Consider the following 19,798-nt stretch of genomic DNA (forward strand, 5'->3'; position numbering starts at 1 on the left):
ACCAGTTCAGCAACCAGTTGGCCTGGTCTGAGACTGGGCTGTGGAGAAGTTGTGCCCTGAAATCATCCCAAGATAACCAACTCTAGCTATAGTGTTGGGAGCTTCAGTCTCTTCTCTGGAGGTGAGGGTTTTATTCTTTTTGTCCTGGTGGGTAATGTGTTTATTTGTAGCCTTCTTTTCTTGCAAAGAATGAGTCAGCTTGCATACCAAAGGGTTTGTTGGTGACTGATGCTTGGTTGGTCCAGCCAGGGGTGCATCACCTAGGTCCAGTGGTGGGTTCTTCGCAGCTACCTGCGGGTCACTGGTTCTGCCTTGGTGGATGCCTAGTTGGTTGACCCTATTTCCTTGGTTCCCTGTTCCAAGACTTGTATTTCCAAAGTTCTTCACAGTGTCATCAAATCTAACCAGCCACTGGTCTACCCTTGGGCCCATTATGTTAGCAAGTATACATCATTTGCTGCAGTCTTCTCCAATATGTTTTGGGGTGGGCTTGGGGTTTTGGCATTATGACAGACTTTTGGTAGTCCAGTATTTGGTTAATGTCCCTGGTTCCAGTTGGTTTTGTGTTTCCTTAGGCCATGTCTTCTGGCCAGTATTCTCTTCTTCTTCCTCATGCCTACTGCTACTTCTTCTGCCTGGTAAGTTCTGTAATTGTTCTCCGTTATTATTTAGCTACTGGGGGGCTACCCCTGAAACCCAGCATTGAATGCAGTGAAACACCTCTTTCTGGATGAGCCTCTGGTGGCTCCCTTGACTCTCTCCCTCCCTACCAGGGTAGTGAGATCGTTTACATGCTATTTATCAGCTCCAGAACTGGCAAGAAGGATGGCTTTGTGCTGAAGACTTGGTCTTTGTTAACTCTCCAGTTGTATGTAAAACTTCACTGGCTTTCCAGATGCTTTCCTGGTGTTGGTGAATTATCACTTGCTCTTTGCACCTCTGTGAGGGAAGACTGGGTGTTGGCTCTGGTCTCTGGTATGCCAAACAGGTTACCATGTCTGATGTGACCCATTTGCATGGAGCAATCTCACCGAGATAGCTTCAGGGAACCACCACACATTCACCAGTAATGTTAAGGTGTAAACAGTAAAGATTGTCACTGTAATCTACATTATACTAACAAAAACTGTCACTTCTTATTAAACTATTTCCCAATTTAATCCCATGTGTTATGTTGTTGAACTTAACACTAGTTGTAATGCTGTATTTTTATCTTTGAGCAGAAACTCTCTGAAATTCCATTCATCCCTTCAGGATACGCCGCATCAGTTTGTTTCTGGTGTCCAGACGATGGTTTGACTCCTCTGTGCTCTTCTTTATTGGCCTTAACTGCATCACTCTGGCAATGGAGCGCCCCAACATTCCTCCAGACTCTGTTGAGCGGCAGGTCCTCATGATTTTCAACTATATCTTTACAGTAGTGTTCGGCTGGGAAATGATTGTCAAGGTTAGTGTATGAGTGTTTCTGTAGCTGAAAAAATAAATCATGTATAACTTTGATTAGACCTGATCTAGATAAACAACTAAAACTGGTTGATTAAATTTTTCTGGTATATAAAATTTGACTATTGGTTATTTCAATTTTTTTCCAGCAATTGCATTGATATCCTAACCAGACATCAGAAAACAAAGAAACAACTATGTTTTGGTTAGTCCTAGACCATTAATAATGATTCAAGACAGACTGAAATGTTGTAGTTTCTTCATGTTCTGATAAGTGGCTTGAATATCATATCTTGAGTCACATTATTGTGACTCATTGTCTGCATATGGATCCCACAGCAATTGTATTGTTAGTCTGAGGTATTGCTTCAAGCTGCTTCATAAGACAAGTCCTAATAACCTTTGGTTAGGGTGTAATGCAGTCATGACAGGTTGACTTTACACTCTGGCACAACAAAAACTTTTCAAACTCTCCCCAAAGTCTTTTCAAGCACTACTTGAATTTAAAGAATCCACCAACCAATGCCCTAGCTAACTACCGAGTGGTGCACTTCATCAGTATCCCTAACTATTATCATGTGACAGTAATGACACCAGAACAATGCCCCATAACCAAGCCTACTTACTATTAAGTGACTAGTCCCAATGAAAAATTATTATGGTTGACAAAGTAGAACTGTTCACTTCATTAGCTTGTGTTATCTTTAGTAAGAGAGCACTACAGTGCTGCCACCTGCTAGTAGTGAGGCAACTGCAAACAGGTCGGTAGTTGTTTGAGCAGTTGTGCTTGAGCCTGAACTTTTCCTACATGTGTGGCTTCAGGGCTGTTCTAGTTTTTCCAGTTCGGCCTCATGTGTCACTGCCTCGACTGTTGGGTTGAGGCCCTGATCCCCCTTTGTTGGTTGCTGTGTTGCCGGTTTTCTTGTCAACTTTTTCAAGGTTCAGTTCCTTGGTGCCTTTCATTATCACTCGATGTTTTTATGGACACATCAGTTCTGAGTTGGGGTTTTGTGATTATTGCTCACCAGACCACCCAAGGTCATTGGCTGGTTCCTTTCTGTCAGGACCACAGTACGGTGCAGGAGTTTTTGCAGCCATGTGCCATGCCCTGAGGAGGATTCAGATTCTTCTTGGCTCCGTGCTCCAGCTTCATTCAAGCTATTGCTCATTGGTTCATTTTCTGAAACAGAAGAGGGCTCCCTTCAGTCTGTTGCCTTTATGAGCTGGATGCTGTAAGTAGCTCGTCTTCAGGTTTCTTGGGTTTTAGTTCTCCCTGCAGTTTACATTCAGGAAGTGTCCAACATTCTCACAGATGGTCTCAGTTCCTTCCCATGTCCACTGAGTGGACCATTAACAGTGCCTCCTTCCAATGGCTTTGCAAGATGGTTAGACACCTCATCGTGGATCTCTTGTCATTGGCATGGAATTAGTGCCTAGCTCTTTACATGGCTCCATTTCCTGATTGTGAGGCCTTCATAGTGGCTGCACCTTTCAGGTGGACTGGTTGATGTGGGGGTTTCTGTACCTCTTTCCCTTAGTGTACTTTTGCTCCTGGTCCTAGCCAGAATAATCCTGCCAGGGAAAGATGGTCCTTTTGGAATACCTTTTGCCTTGGTTTCAGGCGCTGCTTGCTCGGTGTCCAAATTTAGGCATTTTTTTACAGTGCACTTTCCAGAGTTTTCCACATGTTTTCCACTCTTTCAGAGTGTCAGCCCAGTGACATACCTTGCTGGTTCAAACTCTTGGCTCCATGTAGCTCGGCTTTTCCCAGTGGTGGTCCCATCTGTGTCGATAGCAAAGGAAGTTGAACCTTCCGGTCTCACCTGGACTTCAGGGCACTGACCTTCATAACTCAGTCCATTCTCATGAGCATTCGTAACATCAAGAAACTGTTCTACTAACTGTTCCCTAACTTAACCAACAAGAGGACTCACAAACAGAAAATGGGATATTATGTAAATTTCTCGGGCCGCTGCTATTTTCTTGTACATCAGTTTTTGCCAATAGGTAAAGTATGCATCAAAATGCATCATGTTATAAAGAGAACAGGTTGCATAACTATCCCCTTTTCCTGAACCTACTCCTTGGAAGGACAACTTACTATCTCATGACAAGCTTCTGGGGATGAAGGGGACCCCAAGAAGTGCTGTTGGGTGCCTTTCAACCCTCTGTGATTTTTGGTCCCTTCCACTGAGGATCTGCTGTTACAGAGGATAATTTTTTGTACACTCTTTATGTTTGAGTTGTATCATTTGTCTGCTACCCCTTCGGGGGTGGTTCTGGGTCTCGTTAGACGACTTGGATTAGTCAGTTATCTGGAGGTTTCTGTCTTCCCCATGCTGCACCTTCTGTATTCCAAGCAGATTTGCTTTGGTATCTCCTGCAGAGCATGGACTTCTTCCATGATGGACCTGGCCTCTTTCAGGTATGTATATTGGTTGCAGTATGAGGTCATAGGCTCATAACCTAACCTAATCTAACTTCTGGGTGGATTGTTTGCTGTTTTGTTTTTATTTACTCTCATTTGACGTTGCTGATGTTGTTTTGTTTCGCTACTTTCTGGGGCTTCATATCTCATTGAGGGTGATCATGTACCCCTGCTCTCTCTGCCTCTTTGAGTGGGGGGGGGGAAACTGAATTTTGCCTCTGGTCCCTGTTAGGCTTTAAATGACTCATAAAAGGCTGATATGACTTAATAGTGTTGAGCTATTTCTGTGTGGCCAACAGCAAGGTGCCACTGACGACCCACCACCCTAGGAAAAGGCGTTACATATCTTTCAACCTGGTTTTCTTTTACCTTTCAAATTATCTTGTTTTCACCAAAACTGCGCTGGTAGCTGCTTTTTTTAGCTACCCGGTTTTCACCAAAACTGGGTAGCTGCACAGACAGCGGCGTGGTGATGTGTGACGTCATGATCGTTTGTTCGTTTCTTTTAGGGGAGTTCTATCTACTTGTTTGGCTTGTGGTAGCAATTTTTACCAGAATAGGGGTTTATTTTGGGATGCTTACCTTTCTGGGTGCCTGACCCGGTCGATGGCAGAAACAGAATGCTTCCAACCACATGGGGGTTTCTATAGGCCATTGCTCCCCTTGCCTCTCTGAGGGGGGCCAGGTTCTGGCTCGTGATCCCCGGTAGGCCCATAGAACTCCATATACATGACTGATGCCAAAGTCTGACATTAGCATATTAGCCTGGATAAGCTCCGGGGAGCCTGGGGTCTCACCCAGAAAATGGCATTTCATTACATTCAATGCTGGTTTTTTTAAGTGTCCCTGATAAGCTTTGTCTTGCCCTTAGGTTATCGCACAGGGTCTGCTGTATGGGAGGGGTGCTTACTTCAACTCTGGCTGGAATATCATGGATGGTTCACTAGTCATCATCTCTTTCATAGACGTTCTCATGTCTGTTCTGGCAACCACTTCACCACGCATCTTTGGCATCCTCAGAGTCTTCCGTCTCCTGCGTGCTCTTAGACCTCTCAGGTAAGGCTTTTCATTATCTTGCCTGAAACGCCATGTGTACTAGTGGCTTTAGGTATTGTATGTACTAGCTCTATCTATAAATCCAAAATTATGTTTATAAAACAACTATGTATGTACTTTCCTGAATAAAATTTACTTTACTTTACTTACTTTACTATCTTATGTGAACAACTCATAGTTTCTTGGTGGCTTTGTTTCTGTCTTGTCAGTCTTAAACTCCTTTCAATCTTCTACACTGACACTGTCACATCTTGTGATGAAAGTTGTCACCTACAGCTCAAGACTCATTATTTCAGTCCAGTGGTAGTATAATAATCGATGAATGTTAGAATTGATAATTAGACATACAACTTGTAAATTGATATGTTCCCCATATTCAGAGCACTCAATCTTAGAGACGTTAGAGCCATAGAGAGTTGAACTGTCTTTGTCTTTATCTTCATTGCTTGTTTGAAGTAACCTATACAGTATTTAGAATTTAATATATAATGCTTATTTTTTAAGTTTGAGAAAGATACACAGTACAGTGGTACCTCCATTTACGAATTTAATCCGTTCCCAGAGACGGGTCATAACTCAAAAATTTGTAACTTGAAACAAATTTTCCCACAAGAAATAATGTAAATTGAATTAATCCATTCCACACATCCAAAAATATTAACTTAAAAATAAATTTTATACAGAATACTACTCATATTTTTCATACTCAAAACAGTTTGGTATAAATATAAACCATAAATAAAATAAATGAACATTTAACTGTATTTTATCTTTACTGAGGACTCATGTTGGTTATGGGAGACGGTGAGGAGGGAGGGAGGAATGGTGTTGGTGTATGGAGAGGGTGAGGAGGAGGGGGGGGAGATGGTGAGACCGTCCCCCTGCTCACTTTAAACATTTTGATATCTGCATCACTGGTTCCAGATTTTCCTTTCACACATTTCACTGCCTCTGTTATGTGGCAGTCAGTCAGAACCAGTCAGTCACAACATGTCAGTCAAGCATTCAGTCAAGACCAGGCATAACCAAAAGCAACAAGCATTCACTGTTGTGGTAGCCGCCGGTTAAGCATTTATGGTCAGTCACGCATTCACAGTCAGTCAGGCATTCACAGTCAATCAGGCTTTTACTGTCGTACCCATTCGGTTAGCAAACAATAAGTTTAATGTCAGGCGCTCAGGGAGTCTGCCTCCGATCCAACATCTGGTAGCATGGAAGCCCACCATATTAATACCGTCCATATGGCTGGGAGGGGTACCGGTGTGGGGGGTGGGGGCAGTTTGGGGATGAGGAGATGGAGGTAGCGGGCAGGGTACGGGATGGGGGAATGGAGGTAGCAGGGAGGAGCCGGTGTGCGGATCTGGGGTCTTGGAGAAGGACCGGGGATGACCAGCTCCTGTGTTAGTCCTAGCTGAAGCTGGTCCACTTACGCCACCGCCCACTACTATCTACCCACCTACTCTGACCACCCATCCTGCTTCCCACCCACCCCCACTGACCACCCGTCCTGCTACTCATCTGCCCACCCACTGTCTCCTGACTGCCCTGCTTCCCACCCATTCTGACTATGGGGAATTTTCCAACAATTGTATGTTTAAATTTAGATTTACTATGATTGTATGTGTATGTGACTAGAAAAGTGGACTGTATGTTTTAGTTTTAATTCTTGTTAGAGGTTTCCCTGTACACATAAAAATTTGAGAGCTGGTTTAATAATGCTAAACCAACTTAAAATTTTAAATAAAATTATTTAAATGAATTGGTTAGTAGACTATGCTACTATGGGTTAATTGTGAGAACTTTAATCTTAACGTATCAGAAGAATTCCTCTTAGACTAGCTCGTACATGGGAGTAGACAACAATGGATCAAGCATGCAATGTAGACCTCATGGTCACTGCGTCCAGTACTCTGGTGTGTTGAAACAGGTGTGGTACCCTCTCACATCGCCATAGTAGATTTGCTGAGATTTTACAATATACTAATTGTTACAGATTACTATATACACATTGTAATTACATTTGAGGTAATACCCAATATAAATGAAAGAAGCTTACTGGGTTTGTTTGTAGGGTATGCCTCGTAACCCGGTTGAAACTCTAATCTTACTAAGCTCGTAATAAAAGAAAAAAGGTATACAACCGAGACACGTTCTCTCGTGTTTGGAGAGTATGGCAGTCCTATGCGTGGTAATTCGTTCCAAGACACATTTCTGCTGCTCAACTTGCATCTCCAAGAGACATGCTTCTCTTATAAGCACAAATATGGCATCAAAGGCGAGAGTACAGTGGTACCCAGTGCCCCTGCCTCCTCCCTCACAGCTGATAGTCACGGCACCTCTCTCAGTGCACGGCACCTCTCTCAGTGCATGGCACCTCTCTCAGTGCAAATTTATGTATGAAAGAAGGTAGGTGCTAATTTATGAGTGATTTTATTATCCTCAATTACTATAAACAGTTTTTACTGTTTCTGATGGATTACTGTGATGAATTCCAGAACAGCCTCTTGTGTGGTACTTTATCAGAATCGTTTTTTAGGTCCAGATAGTCAGTCAACCCACCCACTTTTTTCCTGTAGTATCTCTGTGGCTCTATCATAAAAACAAAGTAGATTTGTTACACAGGATCTTCCTTTTCGAAAACTTTACTGTCTGCCCATTATTATGTAATTACTCTCTAGGTGTTCAACCCATTTGGTTTTAAAAAAAAATCTATTTTTTGAATGCCACACTTGTTAATGATATGGGTCTATAATTTAGAGGTTCCACTTGATTACCATTTTTATAGATTGGTACTATGTTTGCCTTTTTCCATATATCTGCTAAAATTCCTGTGCACAAGGATTTCTGGAATATTAATTGGAGTGGAATGCTCGGCTCACTTGCACATTCTCGCAGCACCCAAGGTGAAACTCCATCGGGTCCAACTGGCTTATTTCTTCCTAGCTCCTTGAGTAATTTTTCCACTTTGTCTTGAGATACTTCTATGTAGTCTATGGCATACTCTGGAATTGGTATTGGGTCCAGCTCTGAAATCCTCATTTTGTACATATTTTGGAACTGTTTATTTAGTGTTTCACACGTTTCTTTTTCATTCTCAGTAGTACTGTTCCCCATTCTCAATCTATTGATTTTATCCAATATTGCAGCTTGCTTTCATTGAATTTATAGAAAAGGCCTGGATCAGTTTTACATTTGCCCGCTATATCTTTCTCAAACTTCTTTTCTGCCTCTCTCCTCACTGTTGTGTAATTGTTTCTTGCTTGCTTGTAGTGCTGGTATGTTTGAGGGTTAGGCCTCTTCCCATATTGAACCCATGTTCTTGTCTTTTACTTTCTGGCCCCTCACAATTTCTGTTGAACCAATCCTGTTTTCTGGTCCTGTATTTCTGTTTTGGTATGAATGTTTGTGTACCTTCATAGTATATTTCGCTATATTTGACATACATCTCATTTACTTCCTTGCCAGCAACAAGTCTCGCCCAATTAAACCAAATAAAAAATTCTCTGTTTCCCATAGTGTCCTCTCTTGAAATAGTTTATCAACTTTTTCAATGTCCCCTTTCTCTTCTACATTATATTGCAAAGCATATTTAACTTCCAACAGGACATTAACACTCTTTCTAAAGGGAGAAAATTACTGGATGTCAAATATTTCTTCTTCTTTCCTGGTGAATATTAGATCCAGTATTGACAGAAATGTCAAATGTCCTCCATTCTTGCTTCATAGGCCTCCCAGTCTATTTTTTCAAGTTGAAGTCCCCCATTACCAATAATCGTGGTACCTACATCCTCAAAAGAGCAAAAGAACTCCCCCAGGAAGCGAACAAACAAGCAAAACTTTATTCAACTAACCCCTCACTCACCCGGAAACTGGCATTTCATTACATTCAATGCTGGTTTTCTGTGGGGAGCCACATTGGCTCCCTGAAGCTATCTACCCACAGAGAAGGTAAAACAGGGACCAACCAGGGAGGCGACAGCACCTCAGGTCTCAATCCGAAGAAGAGACAGTCGGCCGTGACGGACACCCCAAAGTAACATTAGGCCGCATAGGTCCTGGGACGTTCACGAGAAACCTTACAGTCTGTTTAACCTCGTGATCCCTAAACTCCAATCATTAGGTTTAGTTAGCCTGTGGTCTACCCTTGTGCCCATGATGTTTGGAAGTATACCATTCTGGTTGCTTTGTTTGTTAATATGTCCTGGGGTTGATCTTTTGGCATGGAGGTTTTGGCTGTCTAGCAGGGTTCTGGCAGCTCAATATTTAGTTAATGTTTCCAGGCTTCAGTTTCCTTTGTGGCATTGGGTCAGATTTCTTGATCTCAGTTCTCATCTTCATCTTGACTGCCTGCAGTTCTACCTCCTCCCTATTAAGTCCCTGTCTTTTTTCCTTCATGGGTACTTAGCTTTAAGAAGCCACAAGGTACTTTCCCCAGAAAACCAGTGTTGAATGTAATGAAATGCCAATTTTTGTGTGAGCCCTGGTAGCTCCCTGATTTCCTACCTCCCTCCCTCCCTCCTTCCCTTCTAGGTCATTGGGCAAAGGTGTTGTATGTGCATCTCCTCCAAAACTGAGGGCTCAGGCCCTTCGAGGGCATGAGCCCCATTAACCTCTTCTTTCCGCATAAGTGAGGGAGGTATGGAGATTGAGCACACACTAGTTTCAAGAGATTTGATCATTTGTTTACATCTTTTAAAGCCAGCAGTTGCCTGATTTGGTTCACTGACTTTCTGGATGCTCGCCCCAGATGAGCAACGGCTTTAATCCCCGCCCCCCTCCTGTAAGACTAAGAACTCCACGGCTAATGTGACCTAGTAGTTGGGAGTCATCTCGGCAAGATACTTTCAAGGAGCCACTGGGGCTCACCCAGAAATTGGCATTTCATTACATTCAGTGCTGGTTTTTTCCTTTTTCTCAGATAAAATGCTGATAATGTTTATGTTGCCTAAGCTAAGGATGCATGTCAGCCAATTTACTTCTAAAATTACCTTTTCCTTGTCTTCTTCAGAGTGATCAACAGGGCCCCGGGTCTCAAGTTAGTGGTGCAAACATTATTATCATCACTTCAACCCATTGGCAACATAGTCCTCATTTGTTGTACATTTTTTATTATTTTTGGCATCCTAGGTGTTCAGGTAGGTGCTATTTGGAATTCTTCTCAGTTTAGTGAGTTTAGTGTAGGTTCATGAATGATATTCATATAAATGCTGCTCACTATAAGACTTAAGAGCTCAGTTGCCATGATCCAGGTCTAATTGTTTTGATTGAAGTAATTATTGTATTGTTATATACACAATTTTTTTGGCTTATTAGGTATCCTCATTAGGGATATCTTAAAGTTTTTCCATGCATCTTTTATGGGAGGGTTCCTAAGGTGGCTCCTTTTTGCTAGCTATCTGGATAGCTCCACTCAATTCAATCCACATCAGGCCCTTGCAAGCCATTGTAAGTCTACCGGAGACCAGAGGCCAAAGCCTGGCCCCTCTCTATAGAGGTGGAAGGACCAGAGAACACTAGATCACTTTAACCAAGAAAGTCATCAGAAAGGTGAGCAAGACTTAACTCTCAGCAAAGTAAATAGAACGCAGAAAATGAGAAACAAGACACCGAACCAAATGAACTACTCGGTCATGAAGCAGTTCACTCATTAGTTCCGCCTATACACTACCAGGTAACCTCACACTTCGCTCATAGGTCCCCTAGCCTTGAACATCAGTCATTTTGCCTGGCATGACCCATTAAGACGTCCCGATTACTTTCCTCATTTCTGCTAAACGCTCTTCGAGTTCTGGTTATTTAGTTGGTGTCATTCATTCTGGGCACAGTTCTGTATTCTGCAGGGGCCATTTACTTGTGTATTTGTTCTGTATTTTAGTACTTGATTGTTGTTCATGTACATTTCTGGGGAGCTCGCTGGTGGCTCCCTGAAGCTGTCTTGCTGAGATCGCTCTGTACTAATGGGTTACATCAGTTTTACCTACCAGAGACCAGAGCCAGAACCTGGCCCTCCTTTGAGAGGTGCAAGGAGTGAATGACAATTTGCCTTCCCACCTGGAAAGTATCCAGGAAGTCAGCAAAGCTCTACAGACAACCGGAGGGTTCACAGAAAACAGCCAAACAACTCCACAGACAATTCACACAGAACAAGAGATCCACTCAAACTAACTAAAAATTCATTAATACCGATTGCCTCCACTATGTAGCCCAGCCTCGTCCCACAGCTTGCTCCTCAGCTCATTTCTGTTGCTGATGTTCTGGTGGTGACTGCTGTCTGTAGTGTTCTGGTCAACTAGTTGTGGGCAAGCCTCCTCTGTTTCAAACTAATTGCTTGGCATCCTTGGATTCATTCATCTTCCAGGGGCCATTTGCTTGTTGTTGTGTTATTTTGTAAGGTTATGAGATTGGAAGCCGTACTCTGTACAGTACAACTAACAAAACCAGTTCTTACTTTCTTATGAATAATGGGAGGGATATATAATGGGGGATACTTTTCAACAAACATAAGCATTAGGGATGCATTGACTATTGGATTCACACAAAGTAGGACTTAGGGTCACCACAATATTCTACACTTCCTTGGTTAGCTATAAAGGCAACATGGGTTTTAACCATACACAAAATCCTGGCACTTTAACACAATTAGAGACCAAGGTTGATGGGGTATAGACCATGTGTCACAGAAATCTGAGTTTATGAACCAAATAACACAAAACACCACCTACACCCAGGGTTCTATAAACAAACTTAGTTTAAGACTGCCTATCCCTAACTAATACAGACAAGGATCTCCGTTATAGTACATCTGAGACACGATGCACTTATTGTTATTGTAGGAGACCGCTACATGCAACTCAAGTAACAACTGCCTTCTCCTGTCTGCCGCTGCAAACCAAATGAATGAGATAGCTAGCACATCTGTGGCCAACTGCCCGGTTCCAATAATGTTTCATACACATTTGTATCTCCCAATAGTTGATATTATTATTTTTTTTTTTTTTTTTTTTTTTTTTTTTTTTTGAGATATATACAAGAGTTGTTACATTCTTGTACAGCCACTAGTTCGCGTAGCGTTTCGGGCAAGTCCTTAATCCTATGGTCCCTGGAATACGATCCCCTGCCGCGAAGAATCGTTTTTTCATCCAAGTACACATTTTACTGTTGTGTTAAACAGAGGCTACAGTTAAGGAATTGCGCCCAGTAAATCCTCCCCGGCCAGGATACGAACCCATGACATAGCGCTCGCGGAACGCCAGGCGAGTGTCTTACCACTGCACCACGGAGACTGCTCAATAATATACAATTTTAGTTGTATATTATTATAATAGTTGTATATTACTATTATGAGACTTGGTCTCAAAAGGTCATGAACAATTTCTTTAATATTTTGCCATCTGTGTACTTTGAAGTGATTCTTAAGTTGGAAATCGTAGCATATGCTCCTTGCACAATGTTCTTTATGTGGTCCTCAGGTGACAGTTTTATATCGAGAATCACCCTTAGATCTCTTTCATTATCAGAATTTGTTAGTTTTTATCATAAATTGTAAATTGTGTGTGGCCTATTTTCTACATAAGTAATAATAATGTTTTCTCAGACATAATAACATAGGATTAAAACCCACACTTATGTATTTTCTGTGGGAAGCCCTGGAGGCTCCCTGAAGTTATCTGAACTGATATGTGCTATTAGTTAAGAGGTCATCAGTCACAGTTCTTATGCCTACCAGGAACCATGATCCAGAACCTGATTCCCTCAGAGAGGTGCAGGGAGCAATGGCCTATGAGCACTTTACATTTAAAGTACTGTACCATATTTGCCAATGTAAAAGACGCACCCTCCCATAGGACACACCCCTATTTTACAAGGATATTTTGAGGAAAAACCTATTTTAGTATGTTTCATAATACATTTATTCCATCATTATTTATTGAAAGTTATATTTTAAAGTGGCTTTTGTACCCCAACTCTTACCTCCTCTAAGATCAGCTGTATAGTTTATATTTTGGGCTATATAGGATGTGAAACTTGTATTTCTGGATGTGATGTTTTGTGTTGGCGCATCAGGCCACCTAGGTGGCGCATCCGATAGTGGCTCTAGTTTTGTTGTCAATCACTCATTGCAAATGGTCGACAGACGAATGAAAGTTGAACATTCCTTTCAAATTTCTAGGAGCATTTTTCATTTAGATAATGAATAAATGTTTCTTTGTTTTTAAAAGGCAACACAGTTGTTAAATAGTGCATGATATATCAGGTGTGGGTTATGTATGCTGGGTATGGTGGTGAGATGATGTAAGCTTTCTTCATAACTGCCGACGTATCTCAAGCAATTTTTCGTAAGTTTGTGATAACAGACTGTGATAACTCGCCTTGTTTTAAATATTTTATTATTAGTAACACAATTTACTGTAATAATTTGGCTTGTTTTCAATATTTTATTATTAGCAGCCATTTTTGTGCCTAGTGAACTTGGCCAGTGTGCTCGTCAAGCTCCCTAGCCTATGGCGCTCGGACTCGCATCCATATTACAGCCACATTGGACGCAGAGCAATTTTTTTATACATTTAAAAATACAAAAAAGCGCATCTCATACACCAGCAAATATGGTATGTTATAATTGCCATCGACCGGGGAAGGACCCAGAAAGGTAGGCATTCTGGCAGTATTCCATGAGGCTCCCCCCTAACCTATGCGGGGTAGTGCTAACGTGCGGATGTGTTAGTCTTATGAAGGGTTGCTTGTTTGGTTTATTCTAGGGGAGTTATTTTGCTCTTTTTGGATGTAGCTTGAACAGGTTAACCAGAGAGTGATTTGTTTTGATTCGCCTACCTTTCTGGGTCCTTCCCTGGTCAGTGGCAATTATGACATACTTTAAATGTAAAGTGCTCATAGGCCATTGCTCCTTGTGCCTCTCTGAGGGGACCTCTCTGGCTCGTGGTTCTTGGTAGGCATAAGAACTCCTGTAACTGTCTACCCCAAACCAGTATGTCACATCAGTTCGGATAGTTTCAGGAAGCCTTCGGGGCTCACCCAGAAAATGACGTGTTATTACATTTGTGACAGGTTGTGGTATTGCAGCTACACTGAACCAAGATGGTATGGCTCATTGTCACATAAATAAAAAAAAATGCTGCTATTGGCCCTTGCAGTGTGTAAAGTCGCAGGTGGAAACAAATTAAAATCATCAAATAAATAATTAAAACAATTTACTGAAATGTTAATGAACAAAAATATCACCTGAGAATACTTGGCTGTTATTATATAACAAATCAAGTAAATGAAAGTTTAACTAATACTGCATACAATACAAAAGTATACTGGTGGTGATGAAGACTACCGTACCACCACAGCATCCAGCATACGACATTGGCTGAATGCAGACGGCGGTGCAGGAGGCTGAGGTGGTCCAAGAGCACTAAGAGAGAGACTGCATCTCCAGGTTGTTGTTGTTGTTGTGGTTTAAGATTCGCTACCTAGAACAATAAGTTCCAAGTAGCATGGGCTATGGTGCAACCCGTCCTCTTAAAAATAATGTCACTTTTAGCTCGTATGCTCACTATGGCCAAATTTGGACGTAATTTGAAATGAAATCGACTCACAAAAGTGACATACTGTTCCGTTTTCTGTTTGAGTCATCCGGCCTACTCGGTAAGGTTAGAAGAGGAAACTTTCAATTAACGTTTTTCATACTGTTTTGAAACTTTGAGAATTTCCTGCCCACCTAACCTATCAGAGGACCCTTAACTTACTGTTGTTGAAAAAAAATCCCAAATTTATTTTCATTTTTTTCATTTTCAAATTACGTCCACTTTCGGCCATACTGGTAAACGGCCAAAAGCGACATTATTTTTAAGAGGACAGGTTTTATGGTGAGCCTGTAGTTGGGCTCTCCAGTGAGGCAGTGCCCCTTATATAGTCCGGCGGTGATGACTCATCTGGTGTCAACGCAAGGTGGACATCTGGTCAACTAGCAAACTGCTAGTTTGTGGCTGGCGGTGCCTTTGTGTTGAGCTGCACCACTGCCAGTTGAAGGCGGCTAATTGCTTGTTTGTGAAGGCAAACTACCGGTTAGCAGAGGCGCCCGGCTTGCCTCTTGAATCATACCAGGCCGTGCCAGGCCCTGGGGGGTATGGAGATGGAGAGGTGGCAGGACTGATGACTCATCTGGGCTGGTGTAGATGAAGACCTCCAGTGCAGAGGCACTGAAGGTGAGGGGAAAAGGCTGTTCCACCGCTATGCAGGGGATTCACATGACATATTTAATGCTAAATTTTTGCGCCTCTGTGAGGGAACCAGGTTTAGGCCTCTGGTCTCCTGTAGGCTTTTTTAAGACTTGCTAAGGTCTGGTGTGAATTGAAATGGGTGGTGTTATGCAGGATGTAGCAACAGGGAGCCACCAAGTGGTCCACCAGAAAGGGGTGTTTCATTACATTAATGCTGTTTTTTTTTATTACATTCAGTGCTGGAGTTTTCTTCTTATGTGAGATTTCCATGGAATATGTAGAGAACACTTTTCTATGACTTAAAATATGCTTCCTATTCAGAGTCAAACACACAGATACACAGTCTGACAAGCAAATCAACACAGGCACGTAGACTGATACAGACAACCACAGTCAGACAACCAGACATAGTCAAACATCCACATAAGCACAATCAAATAAGTAAAAATGCCAAAATACACAGCATTGAATGTAATGAAATACTTCTTTCTTGGTGTGCTCTGGTGGCTTCAAAGCTGTGTTACCAATATAGCTTGCCAATACTCAACCACCAATCAGAGGAATCTTGTTGGCCTACCGGAGTATGGGTATGGTGGTGAGATGATGTAAGCTTTCTTCATAACTGCCGACGTATCTCAAGCAATTTTTGAGACTAGAGCCTTGGACTAGAGACTAGACTAGAGCAGAGACTAGAGCATACGGAGACTAGAGCCAGAACCGGACACCTCAACGAGGTACAGGGGGCAGGGGATTGTTATAGTCAGCGTCATCAAGAAAGCATCCAGAAAGCCGACAAAACAATACAAACAACTGCTTGCAAAATCAATAGAGCAAGGGGGGATTAAAGTTCAAATGGAGGGGGAAACATGTTCCTAAAACTTTTACATACAAACATAGATGGAGTGAGTTAAAAAATAGTGGAGCTGAATGATCTAATACAGCTTAAGATGCCAGAGAAAGTCGCACTAACTGAGACAAAACTTGATAATAATATTTTAAATGAGGTTTTATTCCTGAGGGGCTACTCAATTTTAAACGAGATAGAAAAATTAGAAAAGGTGGAGGAGCTGCTGTTCTTGTGAAAGAACACATGAAGGTAAGAGAATTAATAATTGATAACTCACAAGAAGTTAACATAATGATTCTGGAGATATGTAGTGAGGATCATAAATTGATAATTATAAATGCCTACAGTCCACCAGCAACACATGGACAAAGCATAAGTTAGACAGAAAACAAGAGGGCCTCATAATGATCATGAGAGAGTTTGCAGTAAGAGCAGATAAAGATAAATCATGATTGTTGGTACTTGGTGACTTCAACTTGTCATCAATAGACTATGAACACACAGAAATCACAATAACGTGATGCATCAAATGAACAAATCCACAAGAGCCGTGACGAGGATTCGAACCTGCGTCCGGGAGCATCCCAGACGCTGCCTTAATCGACTGAGCTACGACATGGTTAAAAAAGTTGAAACCGAAGTTTTATTGAACTTACTGGAATCCATACATACAGTATGGTTTCAACTCTTTTTAACCATGTCGTAGCTCAGTTGATTAAGGCAGTGTCTGGGATGCTCCCAGACGCAGGTTCGAATCCTCGTCACGGCCCTTGTGGATTTGTTCAATAGACTATGAAGCCTATGAAGCAAGAATGGGAGAACATTTGGATGTGCAAATTTTTAAACTTCATCCTGGAGACATTAATGTTCCAGCATGTTAAACAGGCCATGAGAATGAAGGAAGATGTTCTATTAATGCTATATTTGATATTCACCAGGAAAGAAGAAGAGATATTTGACATCTAGTTCCTTCCTCTCATGGATAAGAGTAACCATGTCCTTTTGGAAATAAAATATGCAATGTGTTATAATCTAGAAGAGAATGAGGGAAAAGCAGTTGAAAAAATTGATTTCAGGAAAGGGGAACTTGGCAAGTTCTTTAATGAATTTGATTGGAAAAACTTGTTGTTAGGCAAGGAAGTAAATGAGATGTATGCCAAATATTGCGAGATATATGATAAAGGCACAAAAAAAGTATTCCAAAATAGAGATGCAGAACTAGAAAACAGAATTGGATCAACAGGAATTTAGAGAGGGCCAGAGAAAAAAAGACAAAAAATGGAATCAGTATTGGAAGAGGCCAAACCCTCAAACATATGAGCAATACAAAGAAGCAAAAAACAACTACATGACAGTGAGAAGTGAAAGAGAAAGAAATTTTGAAGAAGATATATCGAGCAAATGTAAAACAGAAGCAGGCCCATTCTTTCTATAAATTCATTAAAAGCAAATTACAGGTAAAGGATAAAATTCAGAGGTTGAAAATGGGAAACGGGTTCATAGAGAATGGAAAGGAAATGTGTGAAACACTAAACAAACAGTTCCAAAGATGTTTGTGCAAAATTAAGTTTTCAGAGAACAGGACGCAATACGAATTTCAGAAAATAACATAGAGTACTGTACATAGAGGTGTCTCGAGATGAAGAGGCAAAAATGTTCAATTAGCTATGTAGGAACAAAGCAGTTGCCCCAGATGAAGTTTCACCATGGGTTCTGAGAGAATGTGCATCTGAGGTCATCACTTCACTTCAATTGATTTTTCAGACATCTCTGTGTACTGGAGTCTTGGTAGATACATATATGAACAAGGCTAAGATAATTCTAATCTTAGAAAATAGAAGCCAGAAAGACCCTTTAAATTATTGACTTGTATCATTGACAAGTGTAGTAGCAAAATGTTGGAAAAAATAATTAAACTAATAAATGGCTAGAACACATGGAGAGAAATGGCATAATTCAGTAATAGACATACAGTATGGTTTTCGATCAGGAAGAGCCTATGGAACAAATCTACTTAGTTTCTATGATAGTTCTATAGAAATTTTGCAAGAAAGATATAGTTGGGTTGACTTCATTTACTTGGACCAGAAAAGGGATTTTTGACAGTCCCACATAAGAGATTGCTCTGGAAACTAGAACATACTGTAGGAGTGACAGGGAGGATTCTAACATGGATGAAATTTTTTTGTAACTAACAGAGAAATGAGGGCAGCAATCAGAGGCTATGTATCAGACTGGAGAAATGTCACGAATGGAGTCCCACAGGGTTCAGTTCTTGCACCAGCCATGTTCATTGTCTACAGAAACCATATGCCAATAGGAATACAGAATAATATGAACATGTTTTACTGATGATGCTAAGCTACTAGGGAAGATAAAAAGCTTAGACTATTGTCATGCCCTTCAAGAAGATCTGGACAAAGATCACATGCCCTTCAAGAAGATCTGGAAGATCTGACAAAATAAGTGTGGGAAGCACCACTTTGCAAATGGAATTTAATTTGCTGTAATGCTGTAATACAGTATAATGCTGTAATCACATGCCCTTCAAGAAGATCTGGAAGATCTGACAAAATAAGTGTGGGAAGCACCACTTTGCAAATGGAATTTAATTTGCTGTAATGTAATGTTATTAATTTGATAGTGGTGTGCCCTGCATGTATGTATTTGTTGATATTAAAAAGCAAAAAAATATAAAAATATGCTATGCACATCACTAACTCTAGCCACAACACTACAATTATAAGATTCCTGGTCACTAAATTATTAATACAGTATGAATAATTTTCCACAAGTTTATTTTCTAAAAGAACATGAGGTTCCATTGAATGATGTATAGAGTTATCAAGCCGCAACTGTGTGCCATAGCTCTCAGCCTCACATTGGGAACATCATCACCAGCCTCAGGTTTGCTGATATCTGAACCTTGTACATAGTCTTTATCACTGTCAGGGTCTTCAATGTCACAATCATCAATAAATAATTGCAAATATTGTACTACACCTGGTTGCTGTGTTTGTACTGAGGCCCCCTTCCTCAACTAGGAAGAGTGCCCATGATTTTTTCAAGATAGCATCCATTTGCTGGAGGCCTGAGAAAGTGGAGGTGAGACCTATGTAGCTGTGGGAGTTTTATATCTTATACTAGACTTAAAAGCAACCTTGGTTGCTCTGCGTTCCACTGATGAAAGGACCCTGGTCACTATGAGCAGTTGAAGGGTTAATGCTTGGTTATTCCAGCCAGGGGTTTGACATGTGGTGACCAGTTGTGGTGGTTTGTTGCTACCTGCTCACCACCTGTTCAGCTTTGGTGGACATGCTATTTGTTGACCAAATTTCTTTGGTTTATTGTTCAAGTCTTGTTTATTCCAGGTTATCTGCAGTGTTATTAAGTTTAGCCATCCTGCACTCTACACTTAGGCTCATGATGTTCACAAGTTTGAGGCTTTGTCTGCAGTGTTTCTCCCTTGTGGGTTGATGCTTGGGCTTGGGAGTCCTGAAGGTCTAACAGATCCTGGCAGCTGGATCATGAACAACATGAACATACTTGATCAATATTCCTGGTTCCAGTTGGGTCTGGGACAGTTTCCTGTCCTGGGAACTCATTTTCATGAGCTTAATAACTGTTTGTGGTCTGCCATAACAAGAGGGGGATTTAGTTAATTTGGTTGTTTCAGTGCCTTGCTTTCTGTGAACTTTCCAGTTGTTTGTATTTCTTCATTTCCTTTCTGAATGTTTTTTTAGTGAGGGTGATTGCAACAATCCTCAATTCCTCGTGCCTCTGTGAGAGGTCCAGGTTCTA

At 41.3% G+C, this 19,798-nt stretch overlaps 1 protein-coding gene across 1 annotated transcript in view; it reads left to right on the forward strand.

The window, feature by feature from the left end:
* The window catches only part of LOC123756102 (Ca[2+]-channel protein alpha[[1]] subunit T), a 487,984-nt gene that overhangs the window by 358,105 nt on the left and 110,081 nt on the right, over positions 1 to 19,798 (forward strand). Inside the window, exons 22-24 of the mRNA XM_069336529.1 lie at positions 1,255 to 1,447; positions 4,743 to 4,927; positions 9,936 to 10,062. Coding sequence (XP_069192630.1) covers positions 1,255 to 1,447; positions 4,743 to 4,927; positions 9,936 to 10,062 — 505 coding nt within the window. The remainder of the gene's footprint in view (positions 1 to 1,254; positions 1,448 to 4,742; positions 4,928 to 9,935; positions 10,063 to 19,798) is intronic.

The sequence above is a fragment of the Procambarus clarkii genome, chromosome 36, assembly GCF_040958095.1.
Source record: "Procambarus clarkii isolate CNS0578487 chromosome 36, FALCON_Pclarkii_2.0, whole genome shotgun sequence".
Taxonomy (NCBI): domain Eukaryota; kingdom Metazoa; phylum Arthropoda; class Malacostraca; order Decapoda; family Cambaridae; genus Procambarus; species Procambarus clarkii.